This window comes from Miniopterus natalensis, chromosome X (assembly GCF_054644295.1).
Source record: "Miniopterus natalensis isolate mMinNat1 chromosome X, mMinNat1.hap1, whole genome shotgun sequence".
NCBI classification, from domain to species: domain Eukaryota; kingdom Metazoa; phylum Chordata; class Mammalia; order Chiroptera; family Miniopteridae; genus Miniopterus; species Miniopterus natalensis.
In genome coordinates, this window is record NC_142103.1 from 55610602 (window position 1) to 55630458 (window position 19857).

At 35.9% G+C, this 19857-nt stretch overlaps 1 protein-coding gene across 1 annotated transcript in view; it reads right to left on the minus strand.

Moving 5' to 3' along the window:
• Window positions 1-4734: 4734 nt before the first annotated feature.
• CHIC1 (cysteine rich hydrophobic domain 1) overlaps window positions 4735-19857 on the minus strand; it is a 72322-nt gene continuing 57199 nt past the window's right edge. The window contains exons 4-5 of the mRNA XM_087813479.1: window positions 5444-5500; window positions 4735-5179 (exon numbers count right to left, since the gene is read on the minus strand). Of these exons, the coding sequence (XP_087669605.1) occupies window positions 4961-5179; window positions 5444-5500 (276 nt within the window). The 3' untranslated portion in view covers window positions 4735-4960. The remainder of the gene's footprint in view (window positions 5180-5443; window positions 5501-19857) is intronic.

A 19857-nucleotide genomic window follows, 5' to 3' on the forward strand; every position in this document is an offset into this window, starting at 1 on the left:
TCCCCTTTCTCCACATCCTTGTCAGCATATGTCATTTGCTGATTTGTTGATGCTGGCCATTCTGACAGGTGTGAAGTGATACCTCATTGTGGTTTTAATTTGCATCTCTCTGATGATTAGCGATGTGGAGTATTTTCTCATGTGTCTCTTGACCATCCGTATGTCCTCTTTGGAGAAGTGTCTATTTAGGTAACTTGCCCATTTTTTAACTGGATTGTTTGTCTTCCTCTTCTTCAATTGTATGAGTTCTTTGTACACTTTGGAAACTAGCCCCTTATCAGATAAAACCTTGGCAAATATGTTCTAAAATACCATGAGGTTTCTTTGTATTTTGAGGCTGATTTCTTTTGCTGTGCAAAAGCTTTTTAGTTTGAAGTAGTCCCATTTGTTTATTTTTTCTTTAGTTTCTCTTCCCCTTGGAAACCTATAGGTGAAAATTCCACTACGTGAGATGTCCATGACTTTACTGCCCATGTTTTCTTCTGGGATTTTTATAGTTTCACAACTTACATTTAAGTCTTTTATCCATTTTGAATTTATTCTTGTGTTTGGAGTAAATTGGTGATCTAGTTTAATTTTTTTGCATGTACCCGTCCAATTTTCCCAACACCATTTATTGAAGGCACTGTCTTTACTCCATTGTATGCTCTTGCATCCTGTGTCAAATATTAAATCACCATAAGTATGTGAGTCTATTTCAGGTGTCTCTGTTCCATTCCACTGATCTATATTTCTGCGGTTGTACCAATACCAGGCTGTTTTGATTACAATGGCTTTGTAGTATAGTTTGATATCCGGTAAAGTCATTCCTCCAACTCTGTTCTTTCTCACGATTTGTGGAGCTATTCAAGGTCTTTTTTGGTTCCAAATAAATTTTTGGAATATTTATTCTAACTCTGTGAAATATGGTGTTGGTATTTTACTAGGAATTGCATTGAAACCAAAATTACTTTGAGTAGTATTTACATTTTAATGATATTAGTTCTACCATTCCATGAATATGGTGTATTCTTCCACTCATTTATATCTTCCTCTATGTCTTTTTTCAGTGTCCTGTAGTTTTTTCAGTACAGGTCACTTATATCTTTGGTTAAGTTTATTCCTAGGTATCTTATTTTTTTAATTGCAATGGTAAATGCTAAATGGTATTTTAAAAAATTTTTCTCTTTTTTGAGTTCATTATAATGTAGTTGATTTTAGGATGTTAATTTTGCATCCAGCTACTTTGCCAAATCCAATTATCAAGTCTAGTAGTGCTTTGGTGGAGTCTTTAGATTTCTATGTACAATATCATGTCCTCTGCAAATAATGAGAGTTTTACTTCATCCTTTAGAATTCGGATACCTTTTATGTTTTCTATCTGAAGGCTGTGGCAAAGAATTCCAGTACTATGCTGAATAAGAATGGTGAAAGTTGACACCCCTGTCTTATTCCTGTTTTTAAGGGAAATGGTTTTAGTTTTTGACCAATGAGTATGATTTTGGCTGTAGGTGTATCACATATGGCCTTTATTATGTTGAAGTATGATCCCTCTATTTCCACTTTGTTGCGTGTTTTTATCAGAAATGGGTGCTGGATTTTGTCAAATTCTTTTTTGCATGTATTGATATGATCATATGATTTTTATCCTTCATTTGGCTTATGTGGTGTGTCACATTTACTGATTTGCAAATATATCAGTGTGGCATCCCTGGAATAAATCCCAGTTGGTCGTGGTGTATCTTTTTAAAGTATTGCTAGATTCCATTTGCAAGTAATTTATTGAGGATTTTAGCATCTATGCTCATCAGGAATATTGGCCTTTAATTTTTTTTCTTTGTAGTGTCTTTATCTGGTTTAGGAATTAGGATGATGCTAGCCTCATAAGAAGCTTTGGAGTTTTCCCTCTGCTTGAATTTTCTGGAATAGCCTGAGCAGGATACATGTTAATTCTTCTTTTAATGTTTGGTGAAACTCGTCTGTAAGTCCATCTGGTCCTGGACTTTTGTTTGCTGGGAGTTTTTTGATTACTGCTTCAATTTCATTAGTTGTTATCAGCCTATTCAGGTTTTCTGCCTCTTCCTGATTTAGCTTTGGAAGGTTGTGTGCGTCTACGAATTTGTCAATTTCACCCAGGTTGTTCAGTCTGTTGGCATATAGTTGATCCTTTGTATTTCTGTTGTGTTGGTTTGTTATATCGCCTCTTTCATTTCTGATTTTATTTATTTGGTCCTCTCCATTTTTCTGTGAGTCTGGTTAAAGGTTCATGAATCTTACTTATCTTTTCAGAGAACCAGCTCTTGGTTTCATTCATATTTTGTATTGCTTATTTTAGTCTCTATGTCATTAATTTCTCCTCTGGTCTTTGTTATTTTCTTCCTTCTACTTCCTTGCAGTTTTTATTGCTGTTCCCTTTCTAATACTTTTAGTTGTTGTGTTAGATGGTTTATTAGAGCTTTTTCTTATTTCTGGAAATATGCTAGAAATGCTATGAACTTTTACCTGAGAACTGCTTTCACCGTGTACCATAAATTTTGGGTTGTTTTTTCATTTTCATTTTTTTTTTGAGGCTGCTTTTGACTTCTTCCCTGACCTCATTGGTAACCCTTTCATTGTTCAATAACATGCTATTTAGCCTCCATGTGTTTGAATATTTTTGAGGTTTTTTAAAATAGTGGTTAATATAGTGATTTTATAGTGATTCACTAGTTTCATGGCACTGTGATGCTAGAAGATGCTTGATATGATTTCAGTCTTCTTCAACTTGTAGAGGCTTGCTTTGTGCCTTAACCTGTGGTCTGTTTTTGAGAATGTTCCATGTGTACTTGAGCAGAATGTGTATTCTGCTGTTTTGGGATGAAATGTTCTGTAAATGCCAATTAAATCCATTAGAACTTGTGTGTCATTTAAGGTCTCTATTTCCCTGTTGACTTTTTGTCTTAATGATCTGTCCAATGATGATAATGGGGTGTTAAATTCCCCCACTATGACTGTGTTGCTGTCAATCTTCCCCTTGAAGTCCACCAAGAAATTTTTTATATATTTAGGTTCTCCTATTTTGGGTGCATATATATTTATAGAGGTTATTTCCTCCTGCTGGAATGATCCCTTCAGTATTATGTAGTCACCTTCTTTTTCTCTTGTTGTGGTCTTTATTTTGAGGTCTATTTTGTTAAAAATAAGTATTGCTTCTCCAGCTTTTTGTTTGTTTGTTTCCATGTGTATGGAATATTTTTTTCCATTACTTCACTTTCAGCCTATATGAATCTTTTGTTCTCAACAGATCTCTTGTAGACATAATATATTTTGATCCTGTTTTCTTATCCATTCAGGTACCCTATGTCTTTTGATTGGAGCATTTAACCCATTTACATTTAAGGTTATTATTGATATATACTTACTTATTGCCATGTTTTACGTTTATGCTGATGTACCATTCTCTTAATATTCCTTCTTCTTAAAGCAGTTCTTTTAGCATTTCTTGCAATGCAGATTTAATAGTACTGAACTCCTTTAGCCTTTTGTCTGGAAAGCTCTTTATTTCACTTTCAACTTTAAATGATAGCCTTGCTGGATAAAGGAATCTTGATTCCATGTTCTTGCTTTTCATTACTTTAAGAACTTCATGCCAATCCCTTCTGGCCTGAAGTGTTTCTGTTGAGAAATCTGCTGTCAGCCTTATGGCGTCTCCCTTGCAGGTCATTCCTTTTCTCTCTGTTAATATTCTCTCTTTTTCCTTAACATTTGTCATTTTAATTATGATGTGTTTTGGAGTAGGTCTCTTTGGGTTCCTCTTGTTTGGAACCCTCTGTGCTTCCTGAACCTGTGTGGCTTTCTCCTTTACCTGCTTAGGGAAGTTTTCTGTCATTATTTCTTCCACTAGGTTCTCTATCACTTGCTCCTTCCTCTTCTTCTGGAACCCCTGTGATGCGAATGTTGTTTCACTACATGGTGTTCTAAAGTTCCCTTAAAGTGTCCTCATGATTTTTAAGCGTTTTCTGGTTTTGCTATTCCAATTGAGTGTTTTTTTTTAACCTTATCTTATAATTCACTTATTCTATCCTCTGCTTCAGTAAGCCTGCTGTTAATTTCTTCTAGCATACTCTTGATATTAGATATAGTATTCTTCATTTCTGCCTGGTTCTTATTTATCATATCTATATATTTTTTCATGCTGATGAAGATTTCACTAAGTTCCTGGACCTTCCCATTAAGTTTCTTGTGGTTCTCAGTAGTTTCCTTAAACATCTTGATAACCATTACTCTGATCTCTATTTCTGATAACTTGCTTAATTCCACCCAATCAAGGTCTTTTTCTGGTAATTTTTCCTTTTCTTTAGTTTGGAGGTTGTTTCTTTTCTCCTCATTTTAGTAACTCTTAGTGTTTGTATCTGTCTATTAGGTATATGTGCTGTCTCCCAGTCTTGTGGGGTGGGGTTTTGTAGTTTATATCCAGTGGGACCCAGAGGTGTGCTTTCCTTATACATCTGAGCTATATACTCTAGGCATGTCTCTTTTGTGGGTGTTCCTTTTGTGGGTTCTTTGGCTCTCCTGTTCTGATTAGGTCTATATTGTTGTTGACTCATTCATGGGAGGACCCTCCTCTCAGGTTGGCTAACTGAGGCTCAGCCACAATCATGTTGTGTGAGTTATTTTACAGGAATCATTGCTTTTTTTAGAAGAGTTTATTGATTTTTTGAGAAAGAGGAAGGGAGAAAAGAGAAAGCACTGATGTGAAAGCATAACATTGATCAGCTCTCTCTTGCCCACCTTCTACTGGGAATTGAGCCCACAATGCAGGCATGTGCCTTGATGGGTAATTAAACTAGAAACCTTTTGGTGCACTGGAGGATGCCCAACCAACTGAGCCACACCAACCAGGACAGTTGTGCAATATTTCCACCTGAGCACACTAGCTGAGATTTTTTAAAAAGATCTGAATAATTGCTACCTTTCAAGATATTTTATGTTGGCTACACATCTAAAGAAGGTACAAAAAACCTCTATGTTCCAACTGATAAAAGTTCTGGCTGAGGAGAAAATAGATAGAAAGGTGATTTGACAAATGATAAATATAGTAAAATGTAACAATTAAGATGGGATCCGAAAAAGTTAAATTAGAAAACAACTGCATACTTACATATTCCATCATATTGCTAGTTTCACATTTTCTTTTAGTCAACTTCCAGTGTAAAGCAAGCTAAGAAAGTACAGTTTGTTAAGAATTTGATTCAATTTATAATAAATATCACCTATATATTTGAATAAATCCCTGAAAACAATCCATGAATAAGTACAAGTTCCACAACATAGAATTTAAAAATACCTCATAAAGAATATACATTGAAAAATGAGTATTAGTTCTCTAATCCATTCTCTCGTGGCTTAAAATATCCTCATTTTAAAAAAAATTAATACTAACATAAATATATAAATGGGGCATTTCTTTGCTTAAACTTCTTACCTTGTGATATAATCTGTTATTTTCCCATTCTAATAACTTCTGAATTGATCTTCTGGTCTAAAAGGAAGAATCAAAACTTTGTTACAAGATGACATGAAGAACTTTTTTTTGAAAAGATCTTTTCAAAAAATATGAGTTTATTAATTTCAGAGAGAGAAAGGGAGAGGGAGCGAGACATAGAAACTTCAATGATGAGAGAGTCATTAATCAGCTGCCTCCTGCATGCCCCCTACTGGGCATTGAGCCTGCAACCTGGGCATGTGCCCTGACCAAGAATTGAACCTCGATCTCCTGGATCATAGGTTGATGTTTAACCTCTGAGCCACACTGGTCGGCTGACTTGAGGAACTTTATAAACTCGATGTATCTATATTTTTCTGCTTACTTGTAAGATCCCATTATTTTCTCCTCTGTTTATCTATTGGTAATCAGTAAAAAACAATTTAACTGACAGAAACTCCCAAAAAAAGAGCAATATTTTGGGTAGTTATTATAGTATTATAATAAAATCTCTTTCTCTCCCTCCTTCATATATACATACACATACACACTCCCATATGTGAGATTTTAATATATTCATTTCAAAATGAAATATGTACAAAGTACTCCATGTTGTGAGCCCATTCACAGAATTACTGTGAAAACATTACTAATACTGCCAGAAGTCTGTTTATGAATCTAATCTATATTTTCATATACTTTTCTACAGGGTTACTTTTTAAATATATGTATAATATGTCAAGCTAATCTGATTTCTCACCAAAAATTTTCCTATCATAGCTCCTAGCACAATGCCTGGCCTGCAGTAGTCGGTCAAGATCTACAGGTTCAATAAAGGAAGCCAACATATATCGGAATTTCCACTGAGAAGAACATGTTAAAAATAGTCAGTGAGAAATCTTGTATTTAGAGGGACAAATATAAACAAGACAAGTGGCACTGCAGTAAACAGAGGACAGAGGTTGAGTTTCTCCATTTGGAGTGCCTATGTTTTGTAGGGAGTAAGAAAAGTTTGCAAAACCTTTAAAACATTACAGTAAAATATTACTGAGCATTTTTATTCTTATTTGAAGAGTTTTGTAAGGTTTCTGATAAAAAGGTTAGTGGGCATGGTTACAGTTTAAAACTGCTCTTTAAAATTAAATGATTTACAAATCAGACTATATTTGAAATGGTTTCCAAAGCACCAACAGAAGAAACTATTCTACCTGTTCAACTACATAAGTTAACAGCCAATGGAAATTATATTCAGCTCATTTACAGTGGGCCAGATCAGCAACAATACCAGCTAGAGTTTTCTGTGAGGACAAAACAAAATCAGAGAGTTAGCTAAGAAAGAGATTGAATTAGTAATTATAAATCTTTCCACAAAGAAAAACCCAGCATCAGATGGCTTCAATGATGAATTTTACCAAACAGTTAAAGAAAAAAATAATACCATAAATATAAACACAAAATTCTCAACAGAATACTAGCAAGCTGAATCTATACCAACATACGAAAAATATTATATATCAGGACCAAGTGGGATTTATGCCAGTAACACAAAAATAAGGTGATAGTACATTATATTAATAGGATAAAGTACCCTGGCCAGTGTAGCTCAGTTGGTTGGGCATTGACCTATGCAGAAAAAGGTTGCCCAACGTTCAATTCCAAGTCAGAGCACATGCCCGGGTTTTGCATTTGATCCCCTGTAGGGAGCATGCAGGAGGCAGCCGATTGATGTTTTTCTCCCTCTCCCTTCCTCCCTCTGAAATCAATAAAAATATTTTTTTAAAAAGAAAATATGACCAATTCCATTCACAATGTAATTAAGAATAAAATATTTAGGACTAAATTTTACTAAAGAAGTGAAAAATTTGTAAACTAATTTAAAAAAATTGCTAAGATAAATTAAAGAATATGTAAATAAATGGAAAGATATCCTGTTTATGAATTAGAAGACTCATATTATAACATTTACAACAAATGGTGCTGACACAATTGGATATCCAAAAGAATAATGATAACTTGAAACTCTATCTCATTCCATGCACAAAAATTAACTCAAAATGGATCAAAGACCTAATTGTAAGAGGTGAAACTTTATAACAACTAGAAAACAGAGGAGTAAATCTCTGTGTTAAGTTAGGCAAAGCCGTCTTAAATATGGTGCAAAAAGTTGAAGAAAATTTTTAAAGTAATAAACTTGATTTAATCAAAATTAAAAACTTTTGTGTGTCAAAGACACCATCAAAAAAGTGAAAGGCAAATGGCCATGTGAAGTACTTAGGGAAATATCTCCCCTGGAGAGCAACTGTTAAGCTGGTCAGCATTAGCAAGGGCAATCATTCAAATATTCTTCAGATTGATCAAAGGGCTTACAATAGATTGATTAGTATTTATTCTACAAAATCTATGGAAAATAGGTAAGAACAGTAGGAGGCCTTGATATTAAAGCTAGGCATTATACCCATATCTCTACCACTCTGCCTTGTGGAAGAACTGTTTTAGCAAATTTGGGAGCTGAGTGGCAGGCAGTCCCCATATCTCCAAGTTCCCTGGAGTCAAACAGCTCTTCTGGATAGTTTTGTCAGATGGTGAAAATAGGAAGATCCTATTTTCCACAGCTCTGTGTTGCAGAAGGCTTATATTAAGTGAGTGGTAGCATCAGGCCACCACCCATTTCCCTACCCCCAACTTCTGTAAAATAGGCAAGAAAGTTGATGAAGAGTGCAATCCCCTTTCTGGCACACTTTTGTGTTGTGAGAGCGCTGATATACTTGGCTTGAAAACTGAGTGGCATTTCCCATCTTCCCAGCTTTCCAGTGAAGACATATTCTGGGTAGATTTGACAGATGGTGAATGTTAGCAGATCCCACCTTCCCTGTGTCTGGGCTAAAAACAAATCCACAGCTAACATCATATTAAATTGTGAAAGACTGAAATATTTTCCTTTAAGACAGAAAGAAGACAGTGATGCTCATGTTTGCCACTTCTATTCAACATATCACTGGAAAATCTAGACAGGGCAATTAGATAAGAAATAAAATGCATCCACATCATAAAGAAAGAGGTAAAATCATCTCTGTTTACAAGTGATATTATCTTCTGAGTGGAAAACCCTAAAGAATTCACAAAAAAATCTGTTAGAGCGAACAAACAAATTTAGCAATGTTTCAGGATACAAAATCAACAAGCAAAATTCAGTTGCATTTATATTATAGTAAGCAATTCAGCAAAGAAATTAAGAAAACAGTTACATTTATAATAGCATCAAAAGAATAAAATACTTAATAATAAACTTAAGTAAGCAGGTAAAAGACCTGTACACAGAAAACTGTAAAAAAAACTGATGAAAGAAATTAAAGTACGAAATAAATGCAAAGACATCCTGTATTCATGGATTGGAAGACTTAATATTAAGATGAGAATATTATGCAAAATGATCTGTGGAGTCAATGTAATCCTTATCAAAATTCCAGTGACTTTTTTTGTAGAACGAGGAAAATTCATCCTAAAATTTACATGGAACCTCAAGAGACCCCTGTTAGCCAAAATTATCTTAAAAATGAAGAGCAAATTTTCTTATTTGTTCACATTTCCTGATTTCAAAGGTTACTACAAAGCAGCAGTAACCAAAAAAATATGGACTAGCATAAAGACAGACGCACAGACCAATGGAATAGAATAAAGTCCAGAAATAAACCTTCAAATATATGATCAACTGATTTTCAATAAGAATGCCATCCATTCAATGGGGAAAAAGGACAGTCTTTCCAATAAATGTTCCAAAGAAAACCAGCTCTTCATCTGCACAATAATTAAGTTGAATTTTAACAAAAATTGACTTAAAATGGTTAAAAGTACAAAACATAAGTGCAAAAACTGTAAAAGTCTTAGAAGAAAATAGGAAACAGTCCTCACAACATTAGATTTTGCAATAATTTCTTAGATATGACACTATAAAGCACAGGCAAAAAAGGGGAAATAGTTTAATTAGATCTAATCAAAATTAACAACTTTTATGCATCAAATGACACTATCAAGAGAGTGAAAAGACATCTACTGAAGCAGAGAAAACATTTGCAAAGCATATATCTGATAATGGATTAATAAGAATTTATAAAAACTCCCACAACTCAAGAATAAACAACCTAGGTACAAAATGGGCAAACTACTTGATACACAAATGACCAATAAGGAAATGTAAAAATGCTTACCACCACTAGTCATTAGGGAAATGTAAATCAAAAGCACAATTTGATACTACTTCACACCCATTAGGGTGGCTATTATCAATAAAATGAAAAATAATGAATGTTGGTGAGGATCTGGAGAAATTGAAATCCTTGTGCATTGCTGATGGGAATGTAAAATGGTGTTCCTCCAATAAAAAATGGTTTATTGGCTCCTCCAAAAGCTAAACAATTACCATATGACCTAGAAATTCTGCACTTAGTTATATACCCAATGGAATTAAAAGAAGGAACTTGAACAGATACTTGTATGGCAATGGTGAATGCAGTATTATTTACAATAACCAAAAGTTGGAAAGAATTCAGGTGTCCATCAAAGAAGAGTAGATAAACAAAATATTGTGTATATATAGAATGGACTGTTATTCAGACATAAAAAGGAATGAAGTTATGAAATGTACTATGACATGGATGAACCTGGAAGACATTGTGATAAGAGAAATAGGCTAAGAGAAATAATGCCAGGACAAATATGAAATTAGTCTGCTTGTATGAGATATCTGGGATAGGCAAATTTGTAGAAACAGAATGTAGATTACAGGTTACCAGAGTCTGGGAGGAGGGGAAATGAGAAGTTATTACTTATAATGGCTACAGCGTTTTTGTTGGGATAATGGAAAAGATTAAAAAATAAGCAGTGGTAATGGTTACAGAGCATTGCAAGTATAATTAATGCCACTGAATAGTACACTTAAAGATGATTAAAATGGTACATTTTATGTTATGTATATTTTACCACAATAAAAAAATAAAAAATACAGTGTCCACAGTAGAAACCAAGAAAGGATGTCATCAGCTGACCAAAAAATATGGAATTTCTACATGACAGATAGATGGCCCCACCCTCAAATGAAAGAAATTAACTCTAAAAAATTAAAGGCTAATTGCAGAATGTGTTATTGGAAAAGAAGCAAAGATGGAACAGAAGTAACTTTAAAAGTGCATAGCAAGGAGGACATATGTATCAAAAAAGGAATACAGATTCTCCCAACAAAGGAGCATACTATGTCATGCTATGACCAGAATAAAAAAGAATTAAAGGAAATTATGATGTCAATGTCTCATTAAGTAGGGAATATCTACAAGGAGATAGAAATTATTAAAAAGAATCAAATGAAATTCTGGAGTTGAGAAGTATAATAAGTGAAAACAAGAAATTCAGTATAAGGGCACCAGAGTATATTTGACTTGGAAGAAAAATCAATGAATTTGTAGATAGACCAAAAGATATTATGCTATATCAAGAGCACAAAGAGATCAGAAATGTTGGATATCATTGAGTGTACCAACATGCATATATTGAGAGTAGGGGACAAAGATAAGAGAAATAATAAAGTAGAAGGAATATTTAATGAAACAATGGCTGAAAACTTCCCAAATTTAATGAAATATATTTATCTACACATCCAGAAAGTTCAAGAAGCTCCAAGTAGGACAAACACTAAACGATTCATAGCAGACACATCACAGTAAAATGTTGAAAGCCACAAAAAATTAAAAAATCTTGAAAACAGAAAGATGTAAAACAGTAATCACAAGAAATCTACAATAAGATGAATTGTTGATTTCTCAGTAGAAAAAATGTAGGGTAAAGATAGTGGAATGATAAATTGAAAGTGATAACAGAAAAAAGTCTGTCAACCAAGAATCCTATATGCATCAAATTAACTTTAAAAATGAAGATAATTCATTAGGCATGTAAGGAGCTTGAAAGTTGTCTCTCCTACCCACACATCAAGAAAAAGAAACCTGAACCTGAAAATCAACAACTTCTCTCAGATTTGTGAGAGAAGTGAGGTCATAGAAGACACCAGTGACCTCCTAAATTAAAGAGCTAGACAGATGGATACAAAGAAACACATCTTACCAGAGCAGAAATGCAGGAAAGGAAAAACTCAGTGAGAACCAAGACGAGGGAAGCAGAACCTGAACTTTAACTTAACTGCTGGAAATTCAGTGGAAAAACGTTTGAGAGTTACAAATTCCAAGGGGGCTCAGTCTAGGAGGAGTCCCATACTTTTATGAGTGTTATTACCTGCAGCCCTACCAGCTTCTCACAGTGACTGGAGAAATATCCCCTTCTCTTTACACAGGGGAAGAGGAAGAGCAGCAACATTTAAAAAAAATTTTTATCTTTATTGTTGAAAGGATTGCAGATGTCCCGTTTTCCCCCCAGCTGTTCCCATCAACCTCACATCTGCCTCACCTGCAGGCCTTCCCCATACTATTGTCTATGTCCATGGGTTATGCAATTATGCATAAAAGTTCTTTAATTAATCTCTCCCCACCCAATACCCAACCCCTGCTTTCCTTCTAGGATCCATGCTTCTCTGTCTCTGGATCTATTTTGTTAATCAGTTTAATTTGTTCATTATATTCCACATATGAGTGAGATCATGTGATAGTTGTCTGTCTTTGGCTTACTTCGTTTAGCATAATATTTAACAGGTCCATCGATGGTGTCCCAAATGGTAAGAGATCCTTCTTTTGTACAGCTGCATAGAATTCAATGGTGTATATGTCCCACAGCATTTTTATCCTCATCTACTGATAGGCACTTGAGCTGTATTCAGATCTTAGTATTTGTAAATTGTGCTGTTATGAACATAGGTAGGAATGATTAAATTCTTTCTGATTGATGTTTCAGGTTTCTTAGGATATACTTCTACAAGTGAGATTACTGGGTCAAATGGCAGCTCCATATTTAATTTTTTGAGGAAATTCCATACTGTTTTCCATAGTGGTTGCACCAGTCTGCATTCCTACCAGCAGTGTACCAGGATTCGCTTTTCTCCACATCCTCGCCAGCAGTTGTTGTTTGTTGATTTGTTGATGGTAAACATTCTGACACGTGTGAGGTGATACCTCACTGTTTTTTAAATTTGCATCTCTCTGACGATTAGTGACTTTGAGCATTTTTTCATATGTCTCTAGGCCATCTGAAAGTCCTCTTTGGAAAACTGTCTATTTAGGTCCATTGTCCATTGTATAATTGGATTTTTTGTCTTCTTTTGTTAAGTTGTATGAGTTCCTTATATATTTTGGATATTAACCACTTATATTTGTCATTGGCAAATATATTCTTCCATTAAGTAGGTTCCATTTTTGTTTTGTTAATGGTTTATTTTGCAGTGTAGAAGCCTTTTATTTTGATGTAGTACTGTTTATTTTCTCCTTTGTTTCCCTTGCCATAGGAGATGTATCAGCAAACATATTACTGTCAATGATGTCTGAGATTTTGCTGCATATGTTTTCTTCTAGGATTTTTATGGTTTCACATCTTACATTTAAGTCTTTTTTCCATTTTAACTTTATTCTTGTGTATGGTGTAAGTTGGTCTGCTAGTTATATTTTTTTGCATGTACCTGTCCAATTTTTCCTACACCATTTATTGAAGAGACTGTCTTTACTCCGTTGTATGTTCTTGCCTTCTTTGTCAAATATTGATTGAGTGTAATGGCTTGGGTCAGTTTCAGGGTTCTCTGTTCTGTTCCACTGATCTGTATGTCTGTTCTTGTGCCAGCACTAGGCTGTTTTGATTACAGTGGCTTTGTAGTATAACTTGATATCTGGTACTGTGATCCCTCTAACTTTGTCCTTTCTCAACATTGATGGGGCTATTTGGGGGCTTTTTTGGGTTACATAGAAATTTTTGAAGTGTTTGTTCTAGATCTGTGAAATATGCTGTTGGTATTTTAATAGGGATTGTATTGAATTTATAGATTGCTTTGGGTAGTAGGGACATTTTAATAAAATTCTTTCAATCCATGAACATGGAATGTTCTTCCACTTGTTTATACCTTCCTCTACCTCTTTTTGCATAGTCCTGTAATTTTCAGAGTACAGGTCTTTTACTGCCTTGGTTAAGTTTATTCCTAAGTATCTTAATTTTTTGTTGTAATGGAAAATGGTATTTATTTTTTTTTAGTTTCTCTTTCTGAGAGTTCATTATTGGTGTATGAAAATGCCATCAATTTCTGGGTGTTAATTTTGTATCCTCCTACCTTGCTGAATTCATTTGTTAAATCTAGTAGAATTTTGGTGGAGTCCTTAGGACTTTCTATGTACAATATCATGTCACCTGCGCATAATGAGAGTTTCAGTTCCTCTTTTCCAATGTGGACCCCTTTTAGGTTTTCTTCTTGTCTGATTTCTGTGGCTAGGAATTCAGTACTCTGTTGAATAAGAGTGGTGAAATGGACACCCCTGTCCTGTTTCTATTTTTAAGGGACATGGTTTTAGTTTTGGACCATTGCGTATGATGTTGGCTGTAGGTTTGTCATATATGGTCTTTATTATGTCGAGTTATGATCCCTCTATTCCAACTTTACTGAGAGTTTGTATGAAAAATAGGTGTTGAATTTTGTCAAATGCTTTTTTTGCATCTATTGATATGATCATGTGATTTTTTCCTTCATTTTACTTATGTGATGTATAACATTTCTTGATTTGCAAATCTATTAGCCTTGCATCCTTGGAATAAATCCCACCTGGTCATGATGTATGATCCTTTTAATATATTGCTGGGTGTGATTTGCTAATACTTTGATGAGGATTTTAGCATCTATGTTCATCAGGGATATTGGCCTGTAATTCTCTTTTTTGGTAGTGTTTTTACAGATTTTAGAATTGGGCTAATGCTGGCCTCATAAAAAGAGCTTGGAAGTGTTCTTCTCTTGGATTTTTTGAAATAGCTTGAGGATGATAGAAGTTCTTTGAATGTTTGGTACAATTTCCCTGCGATGCTGGTTCAGACCAAAGCTTTTGTCTGCTGGGAGTTTTTTGTATTACCGGTTCAACTTCATCAGTAGTTATCTGCCTATTCAGGTTTTCAGACTATTCCTGATTGAGTTTTGGAATGTTGTACTTTTCTAGGAATATGTCCATTTCCCCAAGGTTGCCCAGCCTTTTGGTATATAGTTATTCATAGTGTTCTGTTACAATCATTATTTCTGTTGGGTCATATGTTATTTTACCTCTGTATTCTGATTTTGTTTATTTGGGTCTTCTCTCTTTGTTTCTTGAGTTCAGCTAAAGGTTCATCAATATTGTTTGTCTTTTCAAAGAACCAGCTCTTGATATTTTTGATCTTTTTCTTTCTTTTTTTCTTTCTTTGTTTTTTGTCTCTATGACATTTATTTCTGCTCTTATCTTTATTATTTCCTTCCTTCTATTTACTCTGGGCTTTTCTTGTTGTTCTCTTACTAAGTCTTTAAGTTGAGGGTTAGATAGTGTACTACAAGTTTTTCTTGTTTTTTGAGGTAGGCCTGTAGCGCTATGAACTTCCCTCTCAGGACTGCTTTCATTGTGTCCCATAGATTTTGGGTTGTTGTGTGTTGATTTTCATTTGTTTCCAGGAAGTTTTTTATTTCTTCCTTGATCTCTTGGTGGTAACTCATTGTTCAATAACATGCTATTTTGCCTCCATGTGTTTGAATGATTTTTAGTGTTTTATTGTAGTTTATTTCCAATTTCCTGCCATTGTGATCTGAGAAGATGCTTGATACGATTTTAATCTTCTTGAACTTGTTGAGACTTGTTTTGTGTTCTAACATGTGGTCTATCTTAGAGAATGTCCCATGTGCACTTGAGAAGAATGTATATTCTGTAGCTGTGGGGTGAAATGTTCTGTAAATGTCAATTAAATCCATCTGATCTAGTGTGTCATTTAGGGTCACTGTTTCCTTGTTGATTTTCTTCTCTGGGAGACCTATCCAGTGAAGTCAGTAGGGTGTTAAAGACCCCTACTATGACTGTGTTGTTGTTGGTTTCTCCCTTAAAGTCCTCCAGAAGTTTGTTTGTGGTTTTTTTTGGTTTTTTTGGTACATTTAGTTGCTCCTATATTGGGTGCATATATGTTTCTCTAAGGTATACCCTACTGTTCGATCAATTGCTTTAGTATTATATAATGAACTTTCTTGTCTCTCAATATGGTATTTATTATTTTATAAAATATATCTTTATTGATATCAGAGCAGAAGGGAGAGGGAGAGAGATAGAAACATCAATGATGAGAGAGTCATCGATTGGCTGTCTCTTGAATGCCCCCTACTGTTTATCCAGCCCACAACCTGGACAGGTGCCCTGACAGGGAATCAAAGATCTTCCAGAATACAGGTTGATGCTCAACCAGTACACTATGCCAGCTGGATATTTTGCTACCACAGCTTTTTTCTTTTACATTTTTCTTTTTTTAAATTTTATTTCATTTTTAAAAATTTATTTTACTTTTTATTTATCTTTATTATTGAAAGTACTACAGGTGTCCCATTTCCCCCCCTCAGTTGACCCCCTCCACCTTGCTCCTACCAGCTCCCCAAGCCTTGACCTTATTTTTGATTCTTTTCATGGGTTATGCATATATACATATAACTTCTTTGGTTAATCTCTTCCCACCTTCCAACCCTCTTCCCTCTGAAATATGATCATCTGTTGCAGCGTCTATGTCTCTGGATCTATTTAGTTTGTCAGATTTGTTTGCTCATTAGCTTCTTAAAAAAGACCTTTCAACATTTCATTTAGTACTGGTCTGGTGGGGATGAGCTCCTTTAGCTTTTCCTTGTCCGAGAAGCTCTTTATCTGACCTTCAATTCTAAATGATAGCTTTGCTGGGTAGAATAATCTTGGTTGTAGGCTCTAGTTTTTCATCACTTTGAATATTTCTTGCCACTCCCTTCTGGCCTGCAAGGTTTCTGTTGTGAAATCAGCTGACAGCCATATAGGTGGTCCCCTGTAGGTAACTAACTGCTTTTCTCTTGTTACTTTTAAGATTCTCTCATTGTCTTTCAGCTTTGGCATTTTAATTATGATGTGTCTTGCTGTGGGCCTCTTTGGATTCCTCTTGTTTGGGACTCTCTGTGCTTCCTGGACTTATAAATCTATTTCTTCCCCCACATAGGGAAAGTTTTCTGTAATTATTTTTTCAAATAGGTTTTCAATTTCTTGCTCTCTTTCTTCTCCTTCTGGCACCCCAATAATACAAAATTTGGGCAGCTTGAAGTTGTCCTAGAGACTCCTAATACTATCTTCATATTTCTGGATTCTTTTTTCCTTTTGCTCTTCTGGTTGTGTGATTTTTGTTTCCTCATATTACAAATTGCTGATTTGATTCTCAGCGTCCTCTACTATATTGTTGATTCCCTGTAAATTATTCTTCCTTTCAGTTCATATAGCCTTAATTTCTGATTGGTACTTTATTATGTCATCCATGGTTTCACTTGTTTTCTTAATAGTCTTATTAAGATCCTTGAGCATCCTTATAACCATTATTCTAAACTCTGTATCTGTTAGCTTGCTTGGTTCTATTTCATTTAGTTCCTCTTCTAGAGATTTTTTCTGTTCTTCCTATGTGACATGTTTCTTTGCCTCTACATTTTGGCTGCTTCCTGGTTTTTGTTTTTATGTATTAGGTAGAGCTGCTATGTCTCCTGGAACTTGTAGAGTGGCTCAGCTTCCCCAGTCACTTGAGCTGAGCCTTCTAGGTGCTTCCCTCTGTGGCCTGTGTGCACTGTCCTGTTGTAGTTGAGCCTTGGTTGTTGCTGTTGTCACTGGAAGGAATTGACCCCCAGGTCAATCAGCTGTGAGGACCAGCTGCAACTACAGCCGAAGAGCTTCTGTGCTGGAGACACCCCTATGGAGGGGGATTTACTTCAGTGGAGCTTTGGTGTTCACCAAGTGCGCCCCTTGAGTGTGTCACTCGTGAATGTGGCAGGGTTGTAATCCAGCACGGGCGTCTGACCACCAGGTGTAGTCTCTGGGGCCTCCTGGGAGGTGCAAAGTCAGCCTCTGCCTGTGCCTTGCTCAGGGCCACGCAGCATGAGCTACCCCGCAATCCATAGTTGGCTGCTACTTGTGCAGCTTGGAGGTGTCCAGTAGAGGCAAAGCTATGAACCAGTTCAGGTTCCCACTAGAGCTAAGCCTGGGGCCACTTATCAACCCATATGGGGCACACTGCTGCTTGTTTGAGAGATTTTAGGAAAGTCCCAAGCATAGTACTTGAGAGGCCACTTGCATAGAAAAACCATTGGAAATGGCTTGGGTGAGCTTGCAAGTAGAGAGGGACAGGGTCTCTGGGAATAACCAGGGTGGAGCCAAAGGTGTGAGTCAGGTGCTGGAGATTCAAATGGTGCCTGCCTGTGTTCTCTTTGGGGAGAGGGCTCACCAAATGAGCCATGGCCTCTTCCAGCTCTTCTGTCCCGGAGAAAGCTGACCCTCCATCACTCACCCAGAATTCAAGCATGTTAGTTCCTCCCCAAATGTCCCAGTTTCTTTTCAAGCTGCTGCCCAGAGCTGGAGCTCAGAGTTGTGGATCTGAGTAAGTCTGTGATCTGGCTCTTTCAGAGGAAAACCTGAGACTCCCGCAGCCTTTGCATTCTTCAGCAACAGTCCCTGCTGGTTTTTATAGCCCAAAGTTGCAGGACTTCTCTTCCCCACACTGGAACCCTGGGCTGCGGAGCCTGTTGTGGGGCTGTGATACCTCACTTCTCCAGGAAACCTCCCTCACAGAGATAACCCTCCCAGTTTTGAACTTGGCACCTGTGTGTGGGACTGCAGCCAAATCTCTGTGACTCAGCCTGAATCCTCCCAGATCTCTGTTCCAGGAGACATAGTAGCTCTTCCTAAAACATAGAAAGCAACACCAGGAAGCAACCAAAATGTGGAGGCAAAGAAACATATCAAAAAGGAAAGAACAGAAGGAACCTCCAGAAAAGGAAATAAATGAAGTGAAGCATACTACTACATACAGAGTTCAAAACAATGGGTATAAGGATGCTCAAGGATCTTAATAAGACTATTAAGGGAGCTAGTGAGATCAGCAATGACATAATGAAGAATCAGTGAGAAATGAAGGCTACACTAACTGAAAGGAAGAACAATTTACGGCGAATCAAAAGTAGAGGAAGCTTATAATCAAATCAGCAATTTGGAATATGAGGAAACAAAGAACATCCAATCAGAAGAGCAAAAAGAGAAAAGAATCCAGAGATATGGAGATAGTATAAGGAACCTCTGGGACAACTTCAAGCAGTCCAACATTCACATTATGGGGATACCAGAAGGAGAAGAAAGAAAGAAGGAAACTGAAAATGTATTTGAAAAAATAATGACAGAAAACTTCTCCTACATGAGGAAAGAAATAGACTTACAAGTCCAGGAAGTACAGAGTCTCAAACAAGAGGAATCCAAAGAGGCCCACAGAAAGACACATCATAATTAAAATGTGAAAGGTTAAAGACAAAGAGAGAATCTTAAAAGCAGCAAGAGAAAAGCAATTAGTTACCTACAAGGGACCACCCATACAACTGTCAGATGATTTCTCAACAGAAACTTTGCAGGTCAGAAGGGAGTGGCAAGAAATATTCAGTGATGAAAAGCAAAAACCTATAACCAAGATTACTCTACCTAAAAAGGTATCATTTAGAACTGAAGGTCAGATGAAGAGCTTCACAGATTAGAAAAAGCTAAAGGAGTTCATCACCACCAAACCAGAATTATAATGAAATCTTGAAGGGTCTGGTCTTCTTTCAGAAGAAGCTAATAAACAAATGAATCTGACAATCAAAATAGACCCAGAGACACTGAAGCATGCAACAGACTTTCTTATCTCAGAGGGAAGAGGTAAGGTGGTGGGTGGTGAGTGGAGATTAACCAAAGAAGTTATATATATATATATATGCATAACCCATGGACAGAAACAAAAATAGGGTGAAGGCCTGGGGAGAGGGTGGAAGCAAGATGGAAGTGGTCAATGTGGGAACAAAAGGGGTCGTCTGTAATACTTTTAACAATAAAGATAAGTTAGAAAAAAAAATCACAGAGACTGTCAGAGTGGACCAAAAAATAAGACTCAGCTATGTGTTGTCTATAAGAAATCCACTTTAAATATAGACAAATAATAAAAGTAAAGGGATAGAGAAAAATATGCCATAGTAACAGTAATTAAAGGAAAGCTGGAGTCAGTTTAGTGATTTCAAACAAAGCAAACTTCAAAGTAAGGAAAATTATCAGACATAAAGAGGGTATTACATAATAATAAAAGGGTCAGATATCCATGACATAACAATTCTTAATGATCATGCACCTAACAAAAGAGCATCAAACTGTGTGAGGCAAAAACTTTGAGAATGCAAAGAGAAATAGATGAGTCCATTATTGTAGTTGGAGATTTCAACA